Source organism: Gadus macrocephalus, chromosome 10 (assembly GCF_031168955.1).
Source record: "Gadus macrocephalus chromosome 10, ASM3116895v1".
Classification (NCBI taxonomy): Eukaryota; Metazoa; Chordata; class Actinopteri; order Gadiformes; family Gadidae; genus Gadus; species Gadus macrocephalus.
This window is the reverse complement of record NC_082391.1, coordinates 10,514,040-10,535,293: the sequence shown is the minus strand read 5'-3', so window position 1 is coordinate 10,535,293 and position 21,254 is coordinate 10,514,040. Positions and strand designations below refer to the sequence as shown.

General features: G+C 45.4%; 1 protein-coding gene across 1 annotated transcript; it reads right to left on the bottom strand.

The window, feature by feature from the left end:
- Positions 1-316: 316 nt before the first annotated feature.
- Positions 317-15,283, bottom strand: LOC132465663 (hyaluronan-mediated motility receptor). The gene is made up of 8 exons (XM_060062358.1): positions 14,565-15,283; positions 14,180-14,337; positions 11,900-12,132; positions 10,815-10,902; positions 5,757-5,869; positions 3,903-4,052; positions 3,595-3,682; positions 317-514 (listed from the first exon to the last, which is right to left on the bottom strand). The coding sequence occupies exons 1-8, from the start codon at positions 14,650-14,652 to the stop codon at positions 476-478; spliced, it is 957 nt and encodes a 318-aa protein (XP_059918341.1). The 5' UTR covers positions 14,653-15,283; the 3' UTR covers positions 317-475.
- Between the last annotated feature and the right edge of the window lie 5,971 nt (positions 15,284-21,254).

Here is a 21,254-nt window from a genome sequence, read left to right as displayed (position 1 = left end):
AGTCCTGTTATTTACCAGACCAGCTCCTCTCGGATATGTACTGCACTTACGCCGGGATACAAGTCATTAGTGGGAGCATTCCGAAACGAGGGAGAAGATGAGAAGACTCGACTTGGCCGTGCTTCATCCTAGCCTCGTTTCCTGTTGACACCAGCTGTTTTGTTCCCCCCAGTGTCTGGCAGGAGAACACACCAAACCCAAACTCTCAGGTGCATTCGCTGGTCTGCAGGTGGTGATTACCGTGCTATTACCGCTAAACGGAACCAGACGTGCATGTTTGGTGCATGTGTAGACGAGAAGGAACCTCAACACAGCATGTCTTCATTGTCTCTTTATTATTTCACTGTTCACTCCACAATAACAACAGTGAAACCAGAGTGCGGACGGAGTTCCGACGTACAGTCTCTCTGGCGTTCTTCGATCTTCTAAAGAGGGCTGGGAGGAGAGCCACACTCTTCTGGTCAGAGGGAGAACCTCAAGGAGGTTTCTGCTCCGTGTCGACCACGCCTCCCACCTGAGGACACAAACGGCAACGTTTTAAAAGATCCCAAGCCCCTCAACCCCGGGTATAACTAACAACACTGACACGTCTCCTAGAGCCACCAGAGCTCCCGCCAGCGTCTGTGCTTGGCCAGACACGCAGGAACACTTGAATCAGGACGGCCTTGTTTCGCTGCTGATTTGTGGTGCAGAAGACGGACGGCTGTAACAAGCTTTTTCCGTTTCAAATCACAGCCTGTGAGCACGGCGTTCTGATAAATCACACGGAAACCATCACTCCGGCCTCCTCTCCGGCAGTCCCTGCTCCTCCTTCCCCTCCCTCCCCCTGCTCTTCCTCCTCCCCCTCCTGCTCCTCCTATCCCTCATTCTCCCATTGCTCCCCTTCTCTTCCCTTCTTCCCCCCTTCTCCTCCCTCCTCCCCTCCTCTCTCCGCTTCTCCCCCCTGCACCCCCCCTGCACCTCCTTCCCCCCCTGCTCCCCCTCCTTCCACTCCTGTACCTCCTCCCCTCATTCCCCCCTTTCTCCTCCTCAACCCCCTCTGCACCACTATCCCCTCCAGCGCCTCCTTCCCCGCCTGCTCCTCCTCCTTCCCCCCACTCCCCGCTGCTCCTCCTCCTTCCCCCCCTGCTCCTCCTCCTTCCCCCCCCTGCTCCTCCTCCTTCCCCCCACTCCCCCCTGCTCCTCCTCCTTCCCCCCCTGTTCCTCCTCCTCCCCCCACTCCCCCCTGCTCCTCCTCCTTCCCCCCTGGCTCCTCCTCCTTCCCCCCTGCTCCTCTTCCTCCCCCCTGCTCCTCCTCCTCCCCCCTGCTCCTCCTCCTCCTCCTGCTCTACTCCCCCTCAGAGTGGTGGGGGAAAGGCTGCATCATCTGTACTCAATCAGAATAATTATGTGAAGAAATGCGCTGCGGAGCCGGAGAGGTGGAGGGCCGTAGCACCGGGCCCCTGGCAGCCGCCTGCATCCAGACATTATTAGTCATCTCTGGGCTGCGCTTGGAAGCAGAGTGGGGCTGTTGGTGGGGCGCCATACGCAGACATACAGAGAGTGGGGGTGGGGGGGAGGGAGGGAGACAGACAGAGACACAGAGAAGAGCCTGATGCGACTGTAATGTAAATGTTCCAATGATATATAGAGGTTCCAGTTCTCAACCTCACATGAACATCCCAAGGCTTTAGGAAAAACATCCTCAGGTTCTAGAAGAACACCGGAACTTACCAAAGTGTGTGTGTGTGTGTGGGGGGGGGGGGGGGGGGGGGGGGGGGGGTGTCGATAGGTGCATAGCTAGCGAAAAGCGGAAAAAAATAAATAAAAACATGAGGTCGTTCACGATGAGAGCGTAATGAACCTCAAAGATGTGTAAACATTCTTCAAGGGTTAAATCACTTGCCTTTTTTTTGTAATGAATCCCAAATGGCCAACAATCCTACCCCTGAACCGAAAACTAAAGTGGCACCACAGGGGGTGAGGAGTTTGTTCACAGTGAGAACACGGTGCTCAGCACCTCGGTATTAATCTACACACAGGCAGCTGCTGTCTGCACCACATCAGGCCTCTGCATGGGAATCAGGCCACTCGTGTAATCAACATAGCCCAGATAATGCATTCCCCCTCTCATGGAAACTGGGAGACTTCCAATCCTCCGGAGGGTTAAATTATGGGATGCTTATATGCACACGCACATCATCGCTTAGAGGACTCCCGGTTTGAAGATATTTGTTTAAATCGTTCATGCACTCGACCCCGGCACATGCCTTCACATTTCTGAAGAGCTCTGGGTAACTCTCGCTAAGTTTATAATGCCGTGTTTATGGAGTATGAACGACAGGAACACAGAATGGTGAAGGGGCTGCATCCATTCTGCTTTCTCAGAACTTTCTGGAAGTGGGACAGCTTCACTGGGCCCTAGCAGCGGGGCTCATCTGGCGGGGAGCCTTGTGTTATGAATGTCTCCCCTTACACCCCTCTGGCCCTTGTTTTTGTATTCTAATTTGTATTCTGAATCTTAAAGCACTGCAATGGGCCTGGCAGATCGCAACACTCAGATTCGTTGCGGACATCTCCCCAAAAAAACGATCCCATTCATCCAGAACATCAGGGTTCGTTGCTCCACAAACAAAAAGTGCATCGACCAAACGTGGACTTTTCCTTAAGAGAGTGCAGTAGCAGCCGCTGGACCCCTGGAGAGGGGGGAGGGTAACCCCGCAGAGATACTGTGTGGTTTCCTCCCGCCCGTCCTAAACATCTCCTCCAGTCTGAGACCCTTGCAGTGCTTTGAGGCCATGCCAGTACCCAAGATGTATCAGGGCTCTGAAATCTGGAGGCAGGCTGTTTGGTTTACTGCAGCTGTCCTCGAATAAATATTATCCATGCAAATGAATCTCTCCCATGCCACGCCTGTTGCACTCGTCTGCAGTCCAGCGGTATCGGATCCTCGGGCTCAGTGGCGAAAACTGTTCAGAAACAAGCTCTGTACACCTTTTTAAGGAGGTGTACAGAGCATTCTCGTGAAGATTACATGCATTATGTTGCTAGAAACAATGCGTGGATCGAGTCGCACGCTGACAGGTCGGCATGTTGGTTTTGTATTTGATTTTTACAGACAGACAAATTGCTGCACGGACAGAAATAAAGGCGGCCCAGAATAACAGAGACGTCTTGCTGCATGGTCAGACAGGCAGACAGCTGCAGTAATCCTGGCACTTAGTGTACACACTTATTGTATGTTGCATGTTCTGGCACTTAATATAAGCACTTATTATATGTTGTAGGTCCTTGCACTTAAAAATAGTACTTAGCATCCTGTAGCGTCTTATCCTAGCTATCTTTGTTGCATACGGGTAATGGGTTAAACTAGAGATTGTTAGTGCTTGGCTTACTGTACCGACAGTGATATATATTGTTTCGCTTTCTTTTGACAATTGTACTTGGATAAAAGCGTCTGCTAAATGCCCCCAAATGTAAAGCTAATGACAGACAGGCTGCAGCACGGATAGACAAGCAGACAGACAGACTGCTCCATGGTCAGACATACAGGACTTTGCATGGAGACACAGCTGGTTTTGTAGACCACCAGTATGGTATGAAAGCTCTTCCTACCTGAGTGATGACTTTGTCCTCACACAGGGCTGACCACGGCTCCCCCTGCTGGTCAGCCCGGAACTCTGCACCACACATAGACTGGTGCCTGCACACACACACACACACACACACACACACACACACACACACACACACACACACACACACACACACACACACACACACACACACACACACACAATGTTAAGGCTACACACACATACTATACGAAAGTGTAGTGTGCATATGTATTAAGTAGGTGATTCAAACTTTATTCATAAAGCAGATTTGGTGCAAAACCACTTAAAGGTGATTGATTGATTTACAGATGCCTGGAGTTGCTGCCCCTGTCCTGCAGGGGGCAGTGGTACTGTCTGCTGCAGTGGGAACATCCCCTGGGCTTCAGGACGGTCTGCTCCAGGTCACTGACCTGCTGAACCACCGCCTCCCTCTCCTCCGTCAGACAGTCTTTGTACCTGCAGCCACAGGCCAACCAATCAGGAGAGACCAAGCGAGAGACGTGGCCACGCCCACTCTTGTGATGTCACAACATTGGCTTTCATTCCAGGTGTCTTAAGGAAGCTGGCGTAACGTGAATGATGTGTGGCTGGTAGCAGTATGGCAATATTAGTGTTCACCTCTAAATCATTAATAAAAAAGTAATTAGGAATTGATTTACCGTTAAGCGTTCTTTTGAGGTGTTACGTCATTATACTTAAAGGCACCCAGTGCAACTTTATGTAAACATTCAATGAAAAATAAACATTCAATTTCTAGTCTTTTTTACACGTAGTAAGTTTCAATAACTCCATACCATTACATATCGACATTCAAGGAGCAAAGATGAGACGTCGTTGTGTGGTGAGAACTGATAGAAAATCGTAAACAACAACAATCGCCGGTGGGGAGAAGCCATTTTTCCATTGACTGGAAGCCTGCTTCATTTATTGTAGGTTACAAAAAATAAAGAAAATGGCGGCATTGTTGTTGTTATCGATTTTCTATCAGTTCTCACCACACAACGACGTCTCATCTTTGCTGCTTGAATGTCGGTATGTAATGGTATGGAGTTATTGAAACTTACTACGTGTAAAAAAGACTAGAAATTGAATGTTTATTTTTAAGCCTCGAAAGTTGCACTGGGTGCCTTTAATACTTGAAACCACGTCAGCTAAATACTTGAAACCACGACTAGGTTAGGCATGGGTACCCAGTGACCTGTTTGAAACATAGGCTTACCTTATCTTATTTGTTAGGAGCGCAAAAATAGAAAAAAGTCAAGGCTAGGTATGCTAGCTGAACACGGTTAATATAAAAGGCTTGTTGTGCTAGCTTAACAAGGCTAAGTTAAGGCTCGTGGGCTAACTGAGCTAGCTGCTAGCTGAACTCTTGACGCAGAGCATCCAGTAGCGCGTCTAACTGAATCAAGTAAAGTTGGTACAAGATGAGCTAGCTTCTAGCTAACCTCTTGACGCAGAGCATCCAGTAGCGCGTCTAACTGAATCAAGTAAAGTTGGTACAAGATGAGCTAGCTTCTAGCTAACCTCTTGACGCAGAGCATCCAGTAGCGCGGCTAACTGAATCAGGTTAGGGCTAGGCAGGCCCGCCGCTCCCTATACGCAGAGTACGCAGAGGGCACCAAGTACCTGAGGGGGCACCAAAAATTAAGGTTTGTAAAAAATTTAAAATTAAAATACATTATTGAATTAAAAAAATATGTAAATTAGTTATGAAGAGGCCCACTGTGTTTGTTCTTAATTGCATAACCTATCACTCAATTTCGGCAAATTAGATGTTTTTACCTGATATATATTAAGGGGCTCCCCCCCCCCCCGCTGGCGTAGGGCACCGAAACGGCCAGCAGCGGCCCTGGGGCTAGGGTTATGGTTGGTGCAGGATGAGCTAGCTGCTAGCTAACCTCTTGCAAAGAGCATCCAGTAGCGCGGCTAACTGAATTAGGTTAGGGTTAGGGTTGGTACAGGATTAGCTAGCTGCTACTGTAGGTCACCTTTTGACACACAGCATCCAGTAGCGTGGATAACTGAATCAGGTTAGGGTTAGGGTTGGTACAGGATGAGCTAGCTGCTAGCTCACCTTTTGACACAGAGCATCCACTAGCGCGGCTAACTGAATCAGGTTAGGGTTAGGTTTGGTACAGGATGAGCTAGCTGCTAGCTCACCTTTTGACGCAGAGCATCCAGTAGCGCTGCTGTTTGCAGAGCCGCTCGAACTGAACGGCTGTCTGCTGCAGCTTCTGAACACTGCTGCTGTTCTCCTGCTGCAGCACACACACCTATTGCACAAGCACGCACGCACACACACACACACACACAGACAGACAGAAAGACACATAGACAGACAGACAGACAGACAGGCATGCACACACGCACAAGCACACACACACACACACACACACACAGACAGACAGACAGACAGACAGACAGACAGACAGACAGACAGACGCACAAGCACACACACACACACACACACACACACACACACACAGACAGACAGACAGACAGACAGACACAGAGAGACAGACAGACAGCCGCGCACACACACACACCATTATGGGTACATTTGTATGCATGTTTCCAACTGTAACTGTATGCATGTGTTCCTTCAAAATCTTACAATAAAGATTGTGGAAGCAGAGACTTCCAGCTCCCCCTCATTTGTTTCGCTGCTCTAATGGAGACGTCTTGTGAGAAAGATTACTGTCGACATGGCCAGGTGCTTCTGTGATAGGCTGGGAAGAGAGTCTTGGGAAGAGATTCCAAGAGGCCGTGTTCGTCCCGGAGCAGGGGAATTGGTTGTTGTTTCTTTCCAGACCTCGGCTCAGAATAATCTAGTTCTACCAAACTACAGCTTGGCACGTTAGGCCTCTGTTGTTGGCCACGGCGGGTGGATCGCATACAGAGCTTTTGTTTTGCCGGGGATTTAATGTTTCGTTGAATAATCAAGTAATTTGAACTGCCTCAAGCGAAACAGTAGACCACAATGCATTGCTCTCCGCCGGCAGGAAGCCATTTTGGATCCGCCAACTTTAATTTATGTCGTCCAACATGGCCAACTGACACTCAAAGTATTTGAGAGAAGTTTGAGCCATTTGAAAACATTCTGGAAATGGAGTGTGTTTGGAAATGGGGATTGTATCAGTGGCGACTCGCCTATAGAGGGCGCTGGGGGGGCGCCGCCCTCCCACCGACCTGCCTCCCTGTTTTGTTTTTTTTGTTGTTGTTTTTTTCGTTTTTTTTTGGATAATCTTTCTCATTTTGAGATATAATCTATGTTGATTCGCTCGAATAATGCATTTACTTTAGAATATCTTTAGAATCCTCCATAATTATATCTTCATTCACTTTCATGTTCATTTTGGTGAAGTAGGTGTCTTCCCTGGGGTATGGAAGCATATATGTAGCAAAATTCAAATGGCAATGCAATTTTCAATTACATTATGCAATTTACAATTCATTATGCAATTTTATAATGTAATTTGTAAATACGTTATTCAAAGTGTATTTTAATATGCAAAGTGACAATGCAATCCTCAATTAAATTTGCAAAAGTTATAACAATAAAAATAGAAAAACATTTTGTCAAATTCTTTGAGTTCCTTTATTCAAATTGAAAAGCTATAGCGTCCCCGTGATTGCAAATCCACTTCGCCACGCTCCGTGTGTTGCGATATTCAAATGACATTTCAATCCGCAAAACGAACGCTTTGCAAAAGATTTGGCAAAACGTTTTGCAAAACGTTTTCCAAAACGTAATCCAAAATGTTATCCAAAAAGTCAATATGCAAAGTGTCAAACGTATCAGCCAATCAGCGTCTGGGCGGGAACGACATCACTTGCTCGTAATTTTCTTGTTCACGTTCACTTCTAGTTCGTATGTGTCAGGTCCATGGTCACCAATGGATATTGATACGCTCCGAAGTTTGGCCGATGATGTGGAGAACAATCGTGTGGAAGACACAGATGCAGTAGATAGAGTGCGTGTTCTGGGAGATAGGATAGACGACTTATCCTCACTGGTACGTTTTGAAGCCAGTGTGGTAAACACAAAGATTTCCCAAGTGCTACAGGCACTGCGAAACATAGGGTCGGGAGACCAGGGCCGCTGCTGGCCGTTTCGGTGCCCTACGCAAGCATTTTATATATTAGCATACCTAATATATAAAAAGGGGCCCCTTTTTATATATTAGGTAAAAACATCTAATTTGCCGAAATTTAGTGATAGGTTATACAATTAAGAACAAACAACCGTGGGCCTCTTCATAATTAATTTACATCTTTTTTTAATTCAATAATGTATATATATTTTTTTTTTACAAACCTTAAATTTTGGTGCCCCCTCAGGTACTTGGTGCCCTACGCACTCTGCGTACTCTGCGTATAGGGAGCGGCGGGCCTGCGGGAGACCCACCGTGGAGATACCCTTGGAGGCAATAGAAAGTAACGTAGTTCCCGCCCAGACGCTGATTGGCTGATACGTTTGCCACTTTGCATATTGACTTTTTGGAAAACGTTTTGGATTACGTTTTGGAAAACGTTTTGCAAAACGTTTTGCCAAATCTTTTGCAAAGCTTTCGTTTTGCGGATTGAAATGTCATTTGAATATCGCAACACACGGAGCGTGGCGAAGTGGATTGCAATCACGGGGACGCTATAGCTTTTCAATTTGATTAAAGGAACTCAAAGAATTTGACAAAATGTTATTCTATTTTTATTGTTATAACTTTTGCAAATTTAATTGAGGATTGCATTGTCACTTTGCATATTAAAATACACTTTGAATAACGTATTTACAAATTACATTATGAAATTGCATAATGCATTGTCGATTGCATAACGTAATTACTTATTGAATTGCAAATTGCAAATTGCATTGCCATTTGAATTTTGCTACATATATGCTTCCATACTGGGGCGCCAATTCGCTCAGCCCAACAAGCCTGAATTTTTACCCAATAGTTTTCCGGTTGTTAGGCAGAAAAGTACATCATTTCGCCAATCAGCGTCGTCGAATTGTATGGCTTGTGGGCGCTCAAAATATCGCCCCCAACACAGTGCACCGTCCACTGCATGTAACCGCGCATTTGCCATTACCTCAGAGATCAGCAACATGGCGACTTTGAGTACTGCTACCACTGTTTCCCTTTGAGTTCAGCAAGCCCCAAATTCAGTTAAGTCTTTGCTTATGAATCCCTTCGAAAGAAGAACATTTGCAGAAAAATTGCAAGTAAAAGAACTCGGACCAGAAAAGCCAGAAGTGAACATAACCCAACAAGCAAAAGAAAGCATAGAGCCTACAAGAGAAGTTTTTCCAGAGTTTGTTTCAGGTTTGGCTAACTAGCTGTGGGTATGCCAATGCAATTTTTTGCTTTCCTTGTATACTTTTTAAAACAAGTGCGTGTGATAGTTCGTGGACACAGACAGGGTTGACCTGAAACATCTGTCAGAACGGATAAAAAAAAAACGAGCGAGCAAGAGTGCATATGAACAACTGTGAAGTTAGCCATGCTAGAGGTAAGCAACTTATATTTATTCCACTAGCCTATGTATGTATTTGTGTTTGTTTGCACATTTTTGTATTCAGAGTTGTCATTATTAGACATACTAGTATGCATACTGTATATATACTGGAGAATGCAGACATGTCTTTTTTTCCCACGTTTATGCTTTTTAATTATTACTTTAAGCTTTATTAAAAAATTTACTGGTAGGAGTATGACTTTATTGTATTGTTGAACTGGAACATGTTTTCTGTGGTTATTATTTCATAGGTCTGTGACACCATTATGAGCCATCCCAAGGAGAGGTTTTTCTTTCACAAAGCATCTCATCAGTGCTACTCTGTTGCAAGGTGACTTGTTCCCACAACACAGCAGAAAGTTCCCAGATTCAGTGCTGGAAACCACGGTGGATGCCTATCCCATGTTGGACAAAGCCAGACTTAAAACAGAACTGTCCCTGATCTACGAGCATGAGGATTTAAGGGGAGCAGTGGAGCACGGCTCTATTTCTGGTTCTAATGGGAAATAACCTGCAAGACCCATTCAGCAAAACTGTAAGTCTTCTCAAGATCCTCATCACCACACCAATGTCAACAGCAGAATCAGAGAGATGCTTCTCCACCTTTAAGGAGGATAAAGACTCCTCAAGAACACTACGGCACAAGATCGCCTCAATGGTCTGGCTATATATATAGAGAAAAACTCACACAGGACATTCCAGATTTCAATAAAAGGGTTATTCAGAAAGACAGACGAGCAAAGTTCCTATACAAGTAACAGTTTTCCAAGAGTTCTCTTACTAGTCTCTCTCACTCGCTCTCTCACCCCCCCCCCCCCCCCCCCCCCCCCCCTCCCCCTTCCTGTGAGGTGGACACTGGTTGTAAACCCTCACAACCTCCCCCCACCCCTTTCAAGTGTACTGTATATAGTTCTCTGCAAACCTATGGTGGGATCAGGCCTTCAGTGTGCATATTGTATATAGTCCTCTGCAAACCTATTCAGTGTACATACATACTATAGTCCTCTGCAAACCTATGGTGAGATCAGGCCTTCAGTGTGCATATTGTATATAGTCCTTTGCAAACCTATTCAGTGTACATACTGTATATAGTCCTCTGCAAACCTATGGTGGCATCAGGCCTTCAGTGTGCATATCGTACTGAATGTAGTCCTCTGCAAACCTATGTTGGTATCATGCCTTAAGTGTGTCTTGAACAACCACACACAAAAGTTTGCACATTTACATGAATTGTGTGGAATTCCTATTTCATTGTATTTGTCTAAATGCAGACTGTAGATATATTTATTTATATCTACCAACACAATGGCTTGGCCGTAACACACACACACACTCACTCACTCACTCACTCACTCACTCACTCACTCACTCACTCACTCACTCACTCACTCACTCACTCACTCACTCACTCACTCACTCACTCACTCACACAGAGAGAGAGAGAGAAAATGTTACCTTAGTTCCCTGACCCCATTCGTCTTTGTGAGTTAATGTTCTGTTTTGCCTTTATTATTTTGTCAGAATGCACCAGAATGCTTTGTTTGTTTGTGAAAATCACAGAAACATCTTCTGGGGGAGAAATATAGAAATAGAAGAATATAAGAAATATATCTACTAATTTGACTACTGTAGTTTAATCTGAGCATCAAATTCCCAAACTGGCTGGCTAGGTGTCATTTCAGTGAGTTGCAGTTCCCTCACCTTCCTCTGGTGGGCGCTCTGGAGCTGCTCCAGCTCCTCTCTCTGTTTCTGCCGGTGTCTCCGCAGGTCCTCGACCTCCGTTGATTTACTGTGGGGCACACGTTGATCCAGATAGACTCAGCCGCTATCAAGATTGTTACGTATTTTAAGCACATAAGCTGCCCCCACATAGCCACTAGGAAGCAGGATCGAACACATAAGCTGCCCCCACATAGCCACTAGGAAGCAGGATCAAACACACAAGCTGCATTACCCTCACATAGCCACTAGGAAGCAGGATCGAACACATAAGCTGCAATAACTACTCCAGCCACAGATGGCAGCACCTTTAGACAGGTGAGGAGTGCGGAGCCATTACGTCACACCAGCCACGCCCACTTCACATAGGCCACGCCCCCTTGATAGAAACCAGCGCGGAGTTCAGATTTAGGCCAGAATTTACAGATACCCCGGCGTACCCCTTTAAGTCGTGTGTTATGTTAGGCTTCAAAGAAGAGGGGGATACTCTGAAATAAGGGGTCGGGGGGAGGGTATTTTGTGCTGACTCGTGGTATAACTTCGACCCGAGTTGTTTTCCTTCGGTCTTTATGTGATGTGCGAGGCGGATCGGTCGTGTGTCGATAAGCTGGCGGCGGCTTGGCAGTGATGTTGAGATGTTAATCAAACTGTGACAGCGCTTTGTTTGTTTTTATGTTTGTCTGCATAGTATCGCGTGTCCTTATCTGAAAATCCCGAAGAAAACTAAATGTATTTTACATTTTTTGTTTGCTCTGGCATGCTGAGGGGACTATAAGAACAGAAATGTTTAAATCGAACCGCGGCTGATTTAATACGTTTTAAGACAACAGAATGGGGTGACAGGAGAGTACACACTCACACACACACATAAACAGACACACACCAACAGCTGTAGCCTATGCTACTGTTGGCTGTCATCATCGTCTGGTTTGATAGACAGTAAACAATCCAACAGTCCTAGTTACACTTTTTACTTTAAATAAAGTGGTCTTTTATTTTGGAAAATACCAAAAGGCACACTGCCCTCCTTCCATTACTAACTCTGCCCCTGACTTCATCGGGCCTACCTGTGCAGCTCCTCCTGGAGGCTGTCTACCAGTGCTGCTCTGTGCTGGGCCTCAGCGTAGAGCTCCTCCACCAGGCCCACCAGCTGCCCGTCGGAGCTCTGCAGCGCCAGCAGCTCAGAGCGGAGCTGCTCCAGCTCCGTAGCCAGCAGCTCGGTGTCTCTCAAGTTCTCCTCCGCCGTAGGGCCCACCTCCGCTCTCAGGCCCGCATGATGCTTAAGGAATTCCACCAGGCCCTATGGAGGCAAGGAACACAGAGGCCAGACCATAATAAGTAACCTAAGTAGCTCAAAGCATAACCATAGCAACTGAAGACTAACCACGCAAGTGAACTGATTCATAATGCACACTTCAACCCGAGGGTCAGTCGGTTTGTTTGGATCATATTTAGGAAGAATGCTACAGATATTAGGACAGTTCCCAGCAGTGAGGGAATCAGGCTTGGCTCTCTCTAGCTGGGTGGTGCTGAGATGGAAGCTGAGCTGCTCTTCCAAGATTCCCTCCATCTCCTTGTCTCAGGCCCAGCGGGTCTTCCACGCTGCATGGCATTACGTTCTGCAATAAGTAGTTGCGGTTCAGAGCCCTTATGGATAGGAGAGTGAAGAAAAACAGGTCAGTGGGTCTGAAGAAGAGATGGAATGGCCCATCCCACCTGTCGCTTGAAAGGCGGGAATTGGACCAGGGTTGCTACAAGGGCGTATTCCGTACGTTGTCAGCGCCTTCGCAGGTTGAAGGATCACGTCGTCACATTTATTAAGGAGACACAAAATCACACCACTGAAGGAGGCACTGGCCTCCAGCAAGGAGGGATAGGACAGAGGGGCTCACTCTCAGGCCGTGAGTTCATTAACTGGACTGAGAGGTCCAGTTCCCCAGTCCTCCACCATCACAGGGCTCCGTAAGCCCCTACCCCCCACTGACTGCACTGTCTGCTGGGGAGGCCGGAAGGGACACCTGGCTGGACCGGGCCCGTCCCAGGTGAGAAGGAGTCTAGCTCCATCGACCAGGAGCGCCAAACGCTGGCAGTAAAACCTTACTCACTCAGCAAAACACCCGCTGGAAAGTTCGGAATAACAAAGGGAAACTTGGAGGATATTTAAGAAAATGTTTTAGCCACATGTCTTCAGAACGAAAGTTTTTAAATATGACCGAAAGATCATAATCCCAAATGTAATGGTAATAAAATGTGTGGATGTCAACATGGGCACATAATTGGTGTGTAATTACTGTAATTATTGCCAGCTGGGCCAGCTGGCAGTACCGGGGCTCGGTGTAGTGGTTTGAGAAGGTGAGGAGGGTTTGAAGTTAATCTCTGGTGACGTTAAATGCCAAGGACATCACAAGGGAGTTGGTCGAGGGTAGGATGACGTTGCTAGGCAACCCTTTGATCACCACACGACACAGGAATACATCAAGACAGGGATAAAGCCTGAGAACAGACCTACTGGAGTAGAGTAAAGTAGAGTAAAGTAGAGTAGTCTCTAGTGCCACCTGGCAGTAGAATATGTAGAGAACAGTAGAAAGCGAATTAGACAGTAGAGTAATTAGTCAGAGTTCTGAAGAGCAGAAAAGAACCGCGGGCCAAGTTGACATTAAATCCTCTTGGAGTGAAAATGTACCGCATAATGCTCCGCGATGACTCAACTTAAATTAGTCAGACTTGGTACTTTAAATTCATAAGTTGTTCATCATATGAATTATACTGGAGAAACAGCTTTCATGGTTACGAGTCTTGTTGTTTGAAAAAACATTGAAACAACATTGAAATAAATACATTAATGAAAGAATATGTGCCGTATAATTTAAAGTAATGATAATTAGCTCTAAGTACACGTATGTTTTGTGTATATGTTCGCGTCAGATTATATGATTATATACAGATGATTATATACTCAGACATGCTTGCAAAGCGTTCGGGACTAAAGCACACCAATGAAGCTCTTGAATTGAAGGGGCCTCTGAACACTGACTGCTCCTCTGACCTGGGAGGGGGCCATCCTTGAGGTTAGATTTGTAATTTAATATTATCCTTTATTAAAAAAGGTACTCAGCATCCTGTATCATCTTATCCAAGCTTTGTTGTTTACAGGGAATAAGTTAACCTAGCGATTGTTAGTGCTTGGCACTTGATTCTGTGAACATCCTTACTGTACATTGATAAAAGCGTCTGCTGAATGCCCTCAATGTAAACGACGCGATAGATGGCGACTTAACATACATTGATTTACGCGCTAACATTAGAGATTGCCACCTTAAGATAAAGAATCCCCTGTATCGCGCTACCTGCTGTCGGTTGAGGTGGTCCACCAGGTGGTCCTGTTTTCTCCTCAGCTCCACAATCATCTGCTCCTTCTGCTGGAGGTGAGCGGCCATCGCTTCCAGATCATTCTGTAGCCTCCGCTGTCTCTCCCTGGTCACCAAGGTGTCCCTCTCCAGCTGGGCTGAAGGACCGGCAACATTGTTAAGCACATGGGCTGCGGCCAAAGAGACCAGCTGACATTCTCTCATTTGTTAATAATAATATAATAATAATAATTTTTTCTCTAGATACGTCTTTGTAAATGCAGGGGGGGAGGTAAACATGAAATGTATGCACCCAACGCATGACCCCAAGGACCCAAAAAATTCGGTTCAGTAGAGCAGTGAGGTCCTCGTCTCAAGTGCTCACCTCTCTCGTGAGCCAGCCGGTGACACTTGGCCGTCAGGTACTGGATCTGACTGGAGTCTTCGTCTCGCGCTCGGAAAAACCTCCTCATCCTCCCTCGGCTCGCTCCGGTCTACCTGGTGCCTCGACCGAGTCCTCAGAGGTCAGAGACCTCACAGACCAGAGACCAGAGTCCTCAGAGACCAGAGTCCTCAGAGACCAGAGTCCTCAGAGACCAGAGTCCTCAGAGACCAGAATCCTCAGAGACCAGAGTCCTCAGAGACCAGAGTCCTCAGAGAGCAGAGACCAGAGTCATCAGAGACCAGAGTCCTCAGAGACCAGAGTCCTCAGAGACCAGAGACTAGAGTCCTCAGAGACCAGAGTCCTCAGAGACCAGAGTCCTCAGAGACCAGAGTCCTCAGAGACCAGAGTCCTCAGAGACCAGAGTCCTCAGAGATCAGAGTCCTCAAAGATCAGAGGGCTGGGTTTGGCCTGCCTGGGGGGGGTGCAAACCCAAATCGATGCAAAACTTCCAAAGGGCAGCATGTGTTCTCCATTCTCTCCAGGGGGGTCAGGTTGGTGTTCCGTCTTCTGCAGGAGCCCAACAGTGTGCAGGACGGCTGCGTTGAGCTGGTGCAGCGGTGTCGGAGGCGCTGTGCATGTAGAGGCGTGCACATGGAACACGCCTACTCAAGGCAAGTTTCAGCATCAGTCCAAGTCTGTCATGAGTTATGACAGACTTATATAACTCAGGGCAAGGGGTGCGCATCTGTAAGGGTGTGGAAGAGCATCTGACCTAGATAGTCTGACTGAACATAAACATGTGTTAACAAATAAACAACTTTTTGATTTGATGTTATGCAATACAACTAATGATGACATTATTCCATGTGAGCCGGTATGCAAATACCTGGTGGAGTCAGTCTGACATGTTGGCTCTAGCAGGTGAAGGAACCTTCCAGATCTTCGCCCTCGGGGAAGATCATACAATTTTCTGTAGCAGCTCTATCTGTATATAATACCTCGGGTGGTGATGGACCCGAAGTCAAGCTCTGAATACATGGACACAAAGACAGGGATGTCTTGACAGAAAGCCTGAAGCTTACCCCGTCATGGGTGAACTCCTGATAGATGATTTTTTCAAGCAGCATGGGGCAAAGGATGAGTTGAGGCAAGCAAGAAAAATGAATGAATGACTTTTGTGAGTTTATTTCAGGGATTAAATTAAATAGACTGAAATAAAATAATGTTGACTGTGGATTATTACACAATGTCTATGTGCTCTATTACCCTGCCATATCTTATATTAACTCTCATTATTGTCGAATGGAAAGACTCAGCTCACAGAGCAGCATGTGTCAGCGTGTTCCAGCCTGTCCCGTCCCTGCAGGAGTTCTCAACTGACCCTGAACTGTCTGAACGCTACACCTACTGGGATGGCTCCATTCCTGGTCTGCAACAGTTCCTCTCCAGACAGCGAGGGGGCGCCAAACCCCAACTATGGTTTGTCACTTAGATTTAAATTTTTAGCTTTAGATTTAAAATCACTTCACATCAGGTGCGTCCTGATGGACGGCTGGAGTTTCCTCCTGTCCACCATCATCATCATCATCATCATCACCTGGGCGTCGAAGCCACTGGGCCGAACAAGTCGAATTTTAAACATGTAATAATTATACTAATATTTTATCATAATATGATCTATGTTTATTAAGGTAACAAGTAACAGCCACTTTTGACACTTACTCTATGGTTTTATTAATATATTGGTTTTATTTTCGGGCACTAAGGTCTTTCTCCGAACAAGTCCGGTGTGGGGCTGTTTCCCAAAGTGAAGGCTGCAGCCTTACTAGGACGCGTCCTTGCTAGTCGCGTCCTATGGAGATGAGAATAGAGTGCTAGCTCGAGTGCTTAGCGTTTGTAACGTTCAGACTTTGTAACGACTTGGTAGTGTGGAAGCGCTTCCGCTTTTTAATACTGGGTGTCCGCTTGTAGACACATGCGCTTATGAATAAAACATGGCAGCAATCAAGCTGATCGATATTTATTTGACTATTGTCTGTTATGAATGCGTTCATGTCTCCTTCGCATGGAGCCTCTTTGGGGAAGTCACAAAAGCTTTGTTGCGGTTGATCGAATCGTCTTTATTAAAAGGAAAATCCATTAAATTTTTATAAAACTAAGTGAAATTGTCTGAGAACTTAATTCATGCAGCACATTTACAGTACGGTTGATTACTATTATGCAGGGGGGGAAAGACAAAGAAAGAGATGATAAACATGTATTTATTTGGATATATTATTTAACTGATCTGATTCATTCATTCATATATGCCTACAATCTACCAGTGCTTTGAACACATAAGTATATCATACAAAATACAATTATATACGTTCATTCAAAATTACAAACATTGCAAATGATCGGTTGTGCATTAATTTTACAACATTGGATAGTGGCTGTACTGACTAAGCCCTAAACTTAGTAGTACTGGTTGTTGATTCCGTTTATAGTTTCCGACGTGCGCCCAGCGCGCTCCAATAACCGCAAAAACGAAGACAGTTCAGTTTATTTTGCTGGTTTATTTTCCTTCCAATAATACACAGCCGCAATAATTCTAACTCAAAATACATGTAACAAAACAATAAACCCGAATTCCTCACTAAACTAAGATGCATTAACACACGGGGACACGGGCACAGTCGAAAAACTGTTTGCTTCCCCATCAACAACAACCTGTGATCAGGTTCAATCAGGTTAAATGCCTCACTCTGCTGACCCGAGGTCAACTGAACCACACAGCCCCCTAGTGGCACGGGGTAAAATTACACGAAAATAAAGCACATTTAATATGGCTCCTACAGTGGCACTATCCCTTCCACCGGTAAACAAATGTTTGTGCGCCACCCTAAGGCGCACAAAAGCCTCCTTTCCCTGGGCTGACCCTAAAAAAAACGATTCAACACAAACAGGTATACATAAATAATGTAATCTTGTGAGCGAGTAAATTGACATTGGTGACAGTGGTGTTTAACACCAGCTACGTCCATGCAAAATATAGCAACATATCATTAAGTTGCAAAAACGTTTGAAAAGTGGCACAGGTCTTTAGGCTTGATTATTTGCATTAACATGATGAATCTATAAAAAGCAATATGGCACAAAATATTTCTGAAAGCTAATATAACTTCACTTCATTTGAACGTGTACTGCTCTGCCATTTTCAAGAACCCGCCCAGTGAACGCAGAGGATTGTGGGTAGTTTTGGCTCGTCTAGGATGCAGCGATGCATCCTTGAAAAATCTCGGAATTCTCAAAAACAAAGGACGCAAAAATGGCGCGGCTTTCGAGTGTCCTCAACATTGGAACAGTGCTTGTCGGCGTTCTATGACGTAGCGTCCTTAAAAGGGCGGCCGTTGAGCATGCTTCCTTGACATTGGGAAACAGCCTGGGTGTTGGATTGACTGAGTAGGGTCCGACTGCGTCCTGCGTCCTCCTGCCAAGACACGCCCCGTGTAGAAATACACGCCCCTCGTGTGAAATACACGCCCCTCGTGTGAAATACACGCCTATACAGAGTAGGGTCGGGGGCGTAGTCGGCCCTGATTTGTCTGATTCACGACGGCGTCTCTTCTCTTGTCAAACCTACTCCGGAGATGTAACGAACTGGTCAACAGCAGTTAGATAGCAGAAAGATGATTGCCTCGATTGATTTGGTAAGTGGACTGCATTATCAGTCAGAGATCGTATACTGTCATTGTTCTTGGTGTAGTTCTACTTTAAATTTTCATGTACACTCACAGCGTAATAATGTGTCGTCAATCCAACCACAAATTGGCTGCGTTTTTGGGATGTCTCTGCTAACTTTTCCTTTATGTTGATATTGCTTAAGCTTAACAGTTGTTGCTTTTCATGTTACCTATTTAATTGTTAAGTACCGCGTTTGATGCCGTGTTGGTTTCGTCGCAATATACTCTCACTGGTTTGTATTGATTTGATTATCATCATTTCGCCGTGTTACCGATTTGAAGTTGTCATCCCATGGCTAGGAGCGGGAAAGGATCTGCACACTGCTTGCAAAGGACTTAATTAGATCAAAGATGCCTGAGGAAGATCTGTCTGTTTGTCATGTTACAGCATCTATGTCACACCTGCGCTTACATTGTATGCACTTAATTTTGTACTTTTTTTTGTGTTAACTTATACCTGCCAATGCCTCTTGTGTTTCCCATTTTTAATAATAATTTTATCCCTTAATGTTATTGCACATATTTTGTATTTACTTTTTTATTTACTTTAAATGCTTTGTGTAATGACCTTCACTTTCTCTATAATAAAAAAATGTAGCCTACCCTTATGGCCTGAGTCATGTTTCCCTTACTAAGAATTCCCTATCGTATGCATAAGTATTGTCTGTAAACAATACAAGTGGAATAGGGGCGAAAATGTACAATTCTAAGGCTTGTATCCTTTATTGAAACCCCATTTTGTGTACCTATGGTGTGGCAGGCTGTGTAGCTGTATGGCAAAGATAACTACGTTTTGTAGGTTTTGACAAAAACGGAACAGCTTCGTAACAGAAGAGTTAACGATGTTGTTGCTCAACAAGACAACTGCTGGAGCTCCAATAAAGTTGCTTACAAATAAACTCCAACATCAGAGTAAGGAAGGACGGGGGAAACTTCAGTGGAAATCCCATTGTCATTGTGACACCGTACATACGTATTACGTCATCACGCTGAGATTGGTCAGTCGTTGTATAGGCGTGTATTTCACACGAGGGGCGTGTATTTCACACGAGGGGCGTGTATTTCACACGAGGGGCGTGTCTTGCAGGAGGACGCAGGACGCAGTCGGACCCTATTGGATCGACTCGGGGTCCTAGATGCGCAATAATGACGCACTTCCTGTAAACGCTGTCTTTTAAATGTGCATGCGCGTTTCATTCATTCCCATGTTATTCCGAAGTACTAACGATCTCCTTTTGTTTTCTAATTTATGAATTAGGGCTGTAACGATACGCGTATCGAAACCGAAATCGCGACACTCAAAGCCACAAACCTGTCTCGCGGTGTGAGAAGGCAGAAGCGCGATACGCCCTTTCTAACTCTCCGGTGAAATTGTCCGATTGAAATTTGCTAATAATTTGTCTAAATAATAGTCTGCTGACACCGTCCCCTCTTATCGATGCCGTAAGTATGCGACGAGATGCCCTCTCTGTGATGACAGCTCTCCGTGGCTACGGAGGATTGCATTTCTCCACAGCCGTCGAAGTCCTCATATGCGATATGAACGACTTTTATCCAGATTGGGCCAAGCGCGAAAAAAATTGCCTGTGTGATCCCTGTCTCTATTGTTTTGTGTGAATTGACCGGCAGTTTGTCTGCTTATAGGTCGGAATGAAGCGGCCACCGATTATTGACAGGGTGGATACTTTATTCTACCGGACTCGTTCGCTTCTTCACTAGACACACACGCTACCGCTCGCTCTCCTCGCTCGTCCAATCACTCGCTGACGTCACTCACACACACACATACGCACACTGCCATTCTCGCGCACACACATACGCTACTCGTTATTGCGACGTTCATGTTAGGCGTTTTTTTCCATCTATTGAAAGTTAGGCTATTAAACATGTTGCATTCTATACGGCCTGATTATGTCATTATTTAAGCTACATAGCCTAATAAGAAGCCCTAATAGGATATTTGACTAAACCAACCAAACTAGTTGAGGGTTTTTGCCTACCTGCAAGCATCCTCCAACTGCAATCTTTGGTTATTTATTTATTTATTTATTTAGCTATACTTAGCAATAGTATTCTTTCTGTTCAAATCTGTTCAGTGTTCCAAATTATTTGCTATTAAATGTTACATTAAGTTAATTGTCATATAAGTTGTGTTGTTTAAATAAAATGCTTTTTAAAAAAAAAAAAAAAAATCGTGGGATGTATCGAACCGTGGGTCGAAAATCGTGATACAAACCGAATCGTGAGTTGGTGTATCGTTACAGCCCTACTATGAATAATAATCTAATGTACATATTATTGTTGCCTATACTTGGGTTATCTATAAAAGAAGAATCGGTTAACTCCATTCACTGAACGGGACGATCCACTTTATTTCAAGCGCTGCCAACACAGAGTCAAAACAGCATCCCACACACACGCAGACACTTCCGTTATCCTCCATCAGAATAAGAGTCCCTAACAGGAACTGGGTTACATATGCATTCATCAGTGCTTTTAGACGCGTTTCCAATGGCTTTGTTTGTGCGAAAGAACGGGCTGCGTTCAATGAAATCAAAACCAAAACGGATTAAGCCTTCTTTTTATGTCCATGATTGAGCCCTGTTTATAAACAACCCTTCCGGGTTTTGTCCGTTGGCTTGTGTCGATACGTCAAGCGTCGATACGTCATCTGTAAGCGCAGGACCCCGAGTCGATATGGCAGCCGAGTCAATCCGGTTCCCACACCGGCGGTAAAAGAGATCGAAGGAAGAAATGTGTTGTAGTGGCTGAGAATAGCCTGTATGGGGCAGTCGAGAACACAGCCATAGACATGGCTGGGTCAGCTAAACCAACCCACAGGGAGGTAGTTACCTTCATACTCTGTCTACCAAGTCAAGGTTAAGGTCAAGAGGTGAACATCCTAAGAGAAGAAGGGATGGGCGTTGATGGAGTTTAAAGGATTGGTAACATCACAGCGGTTGTC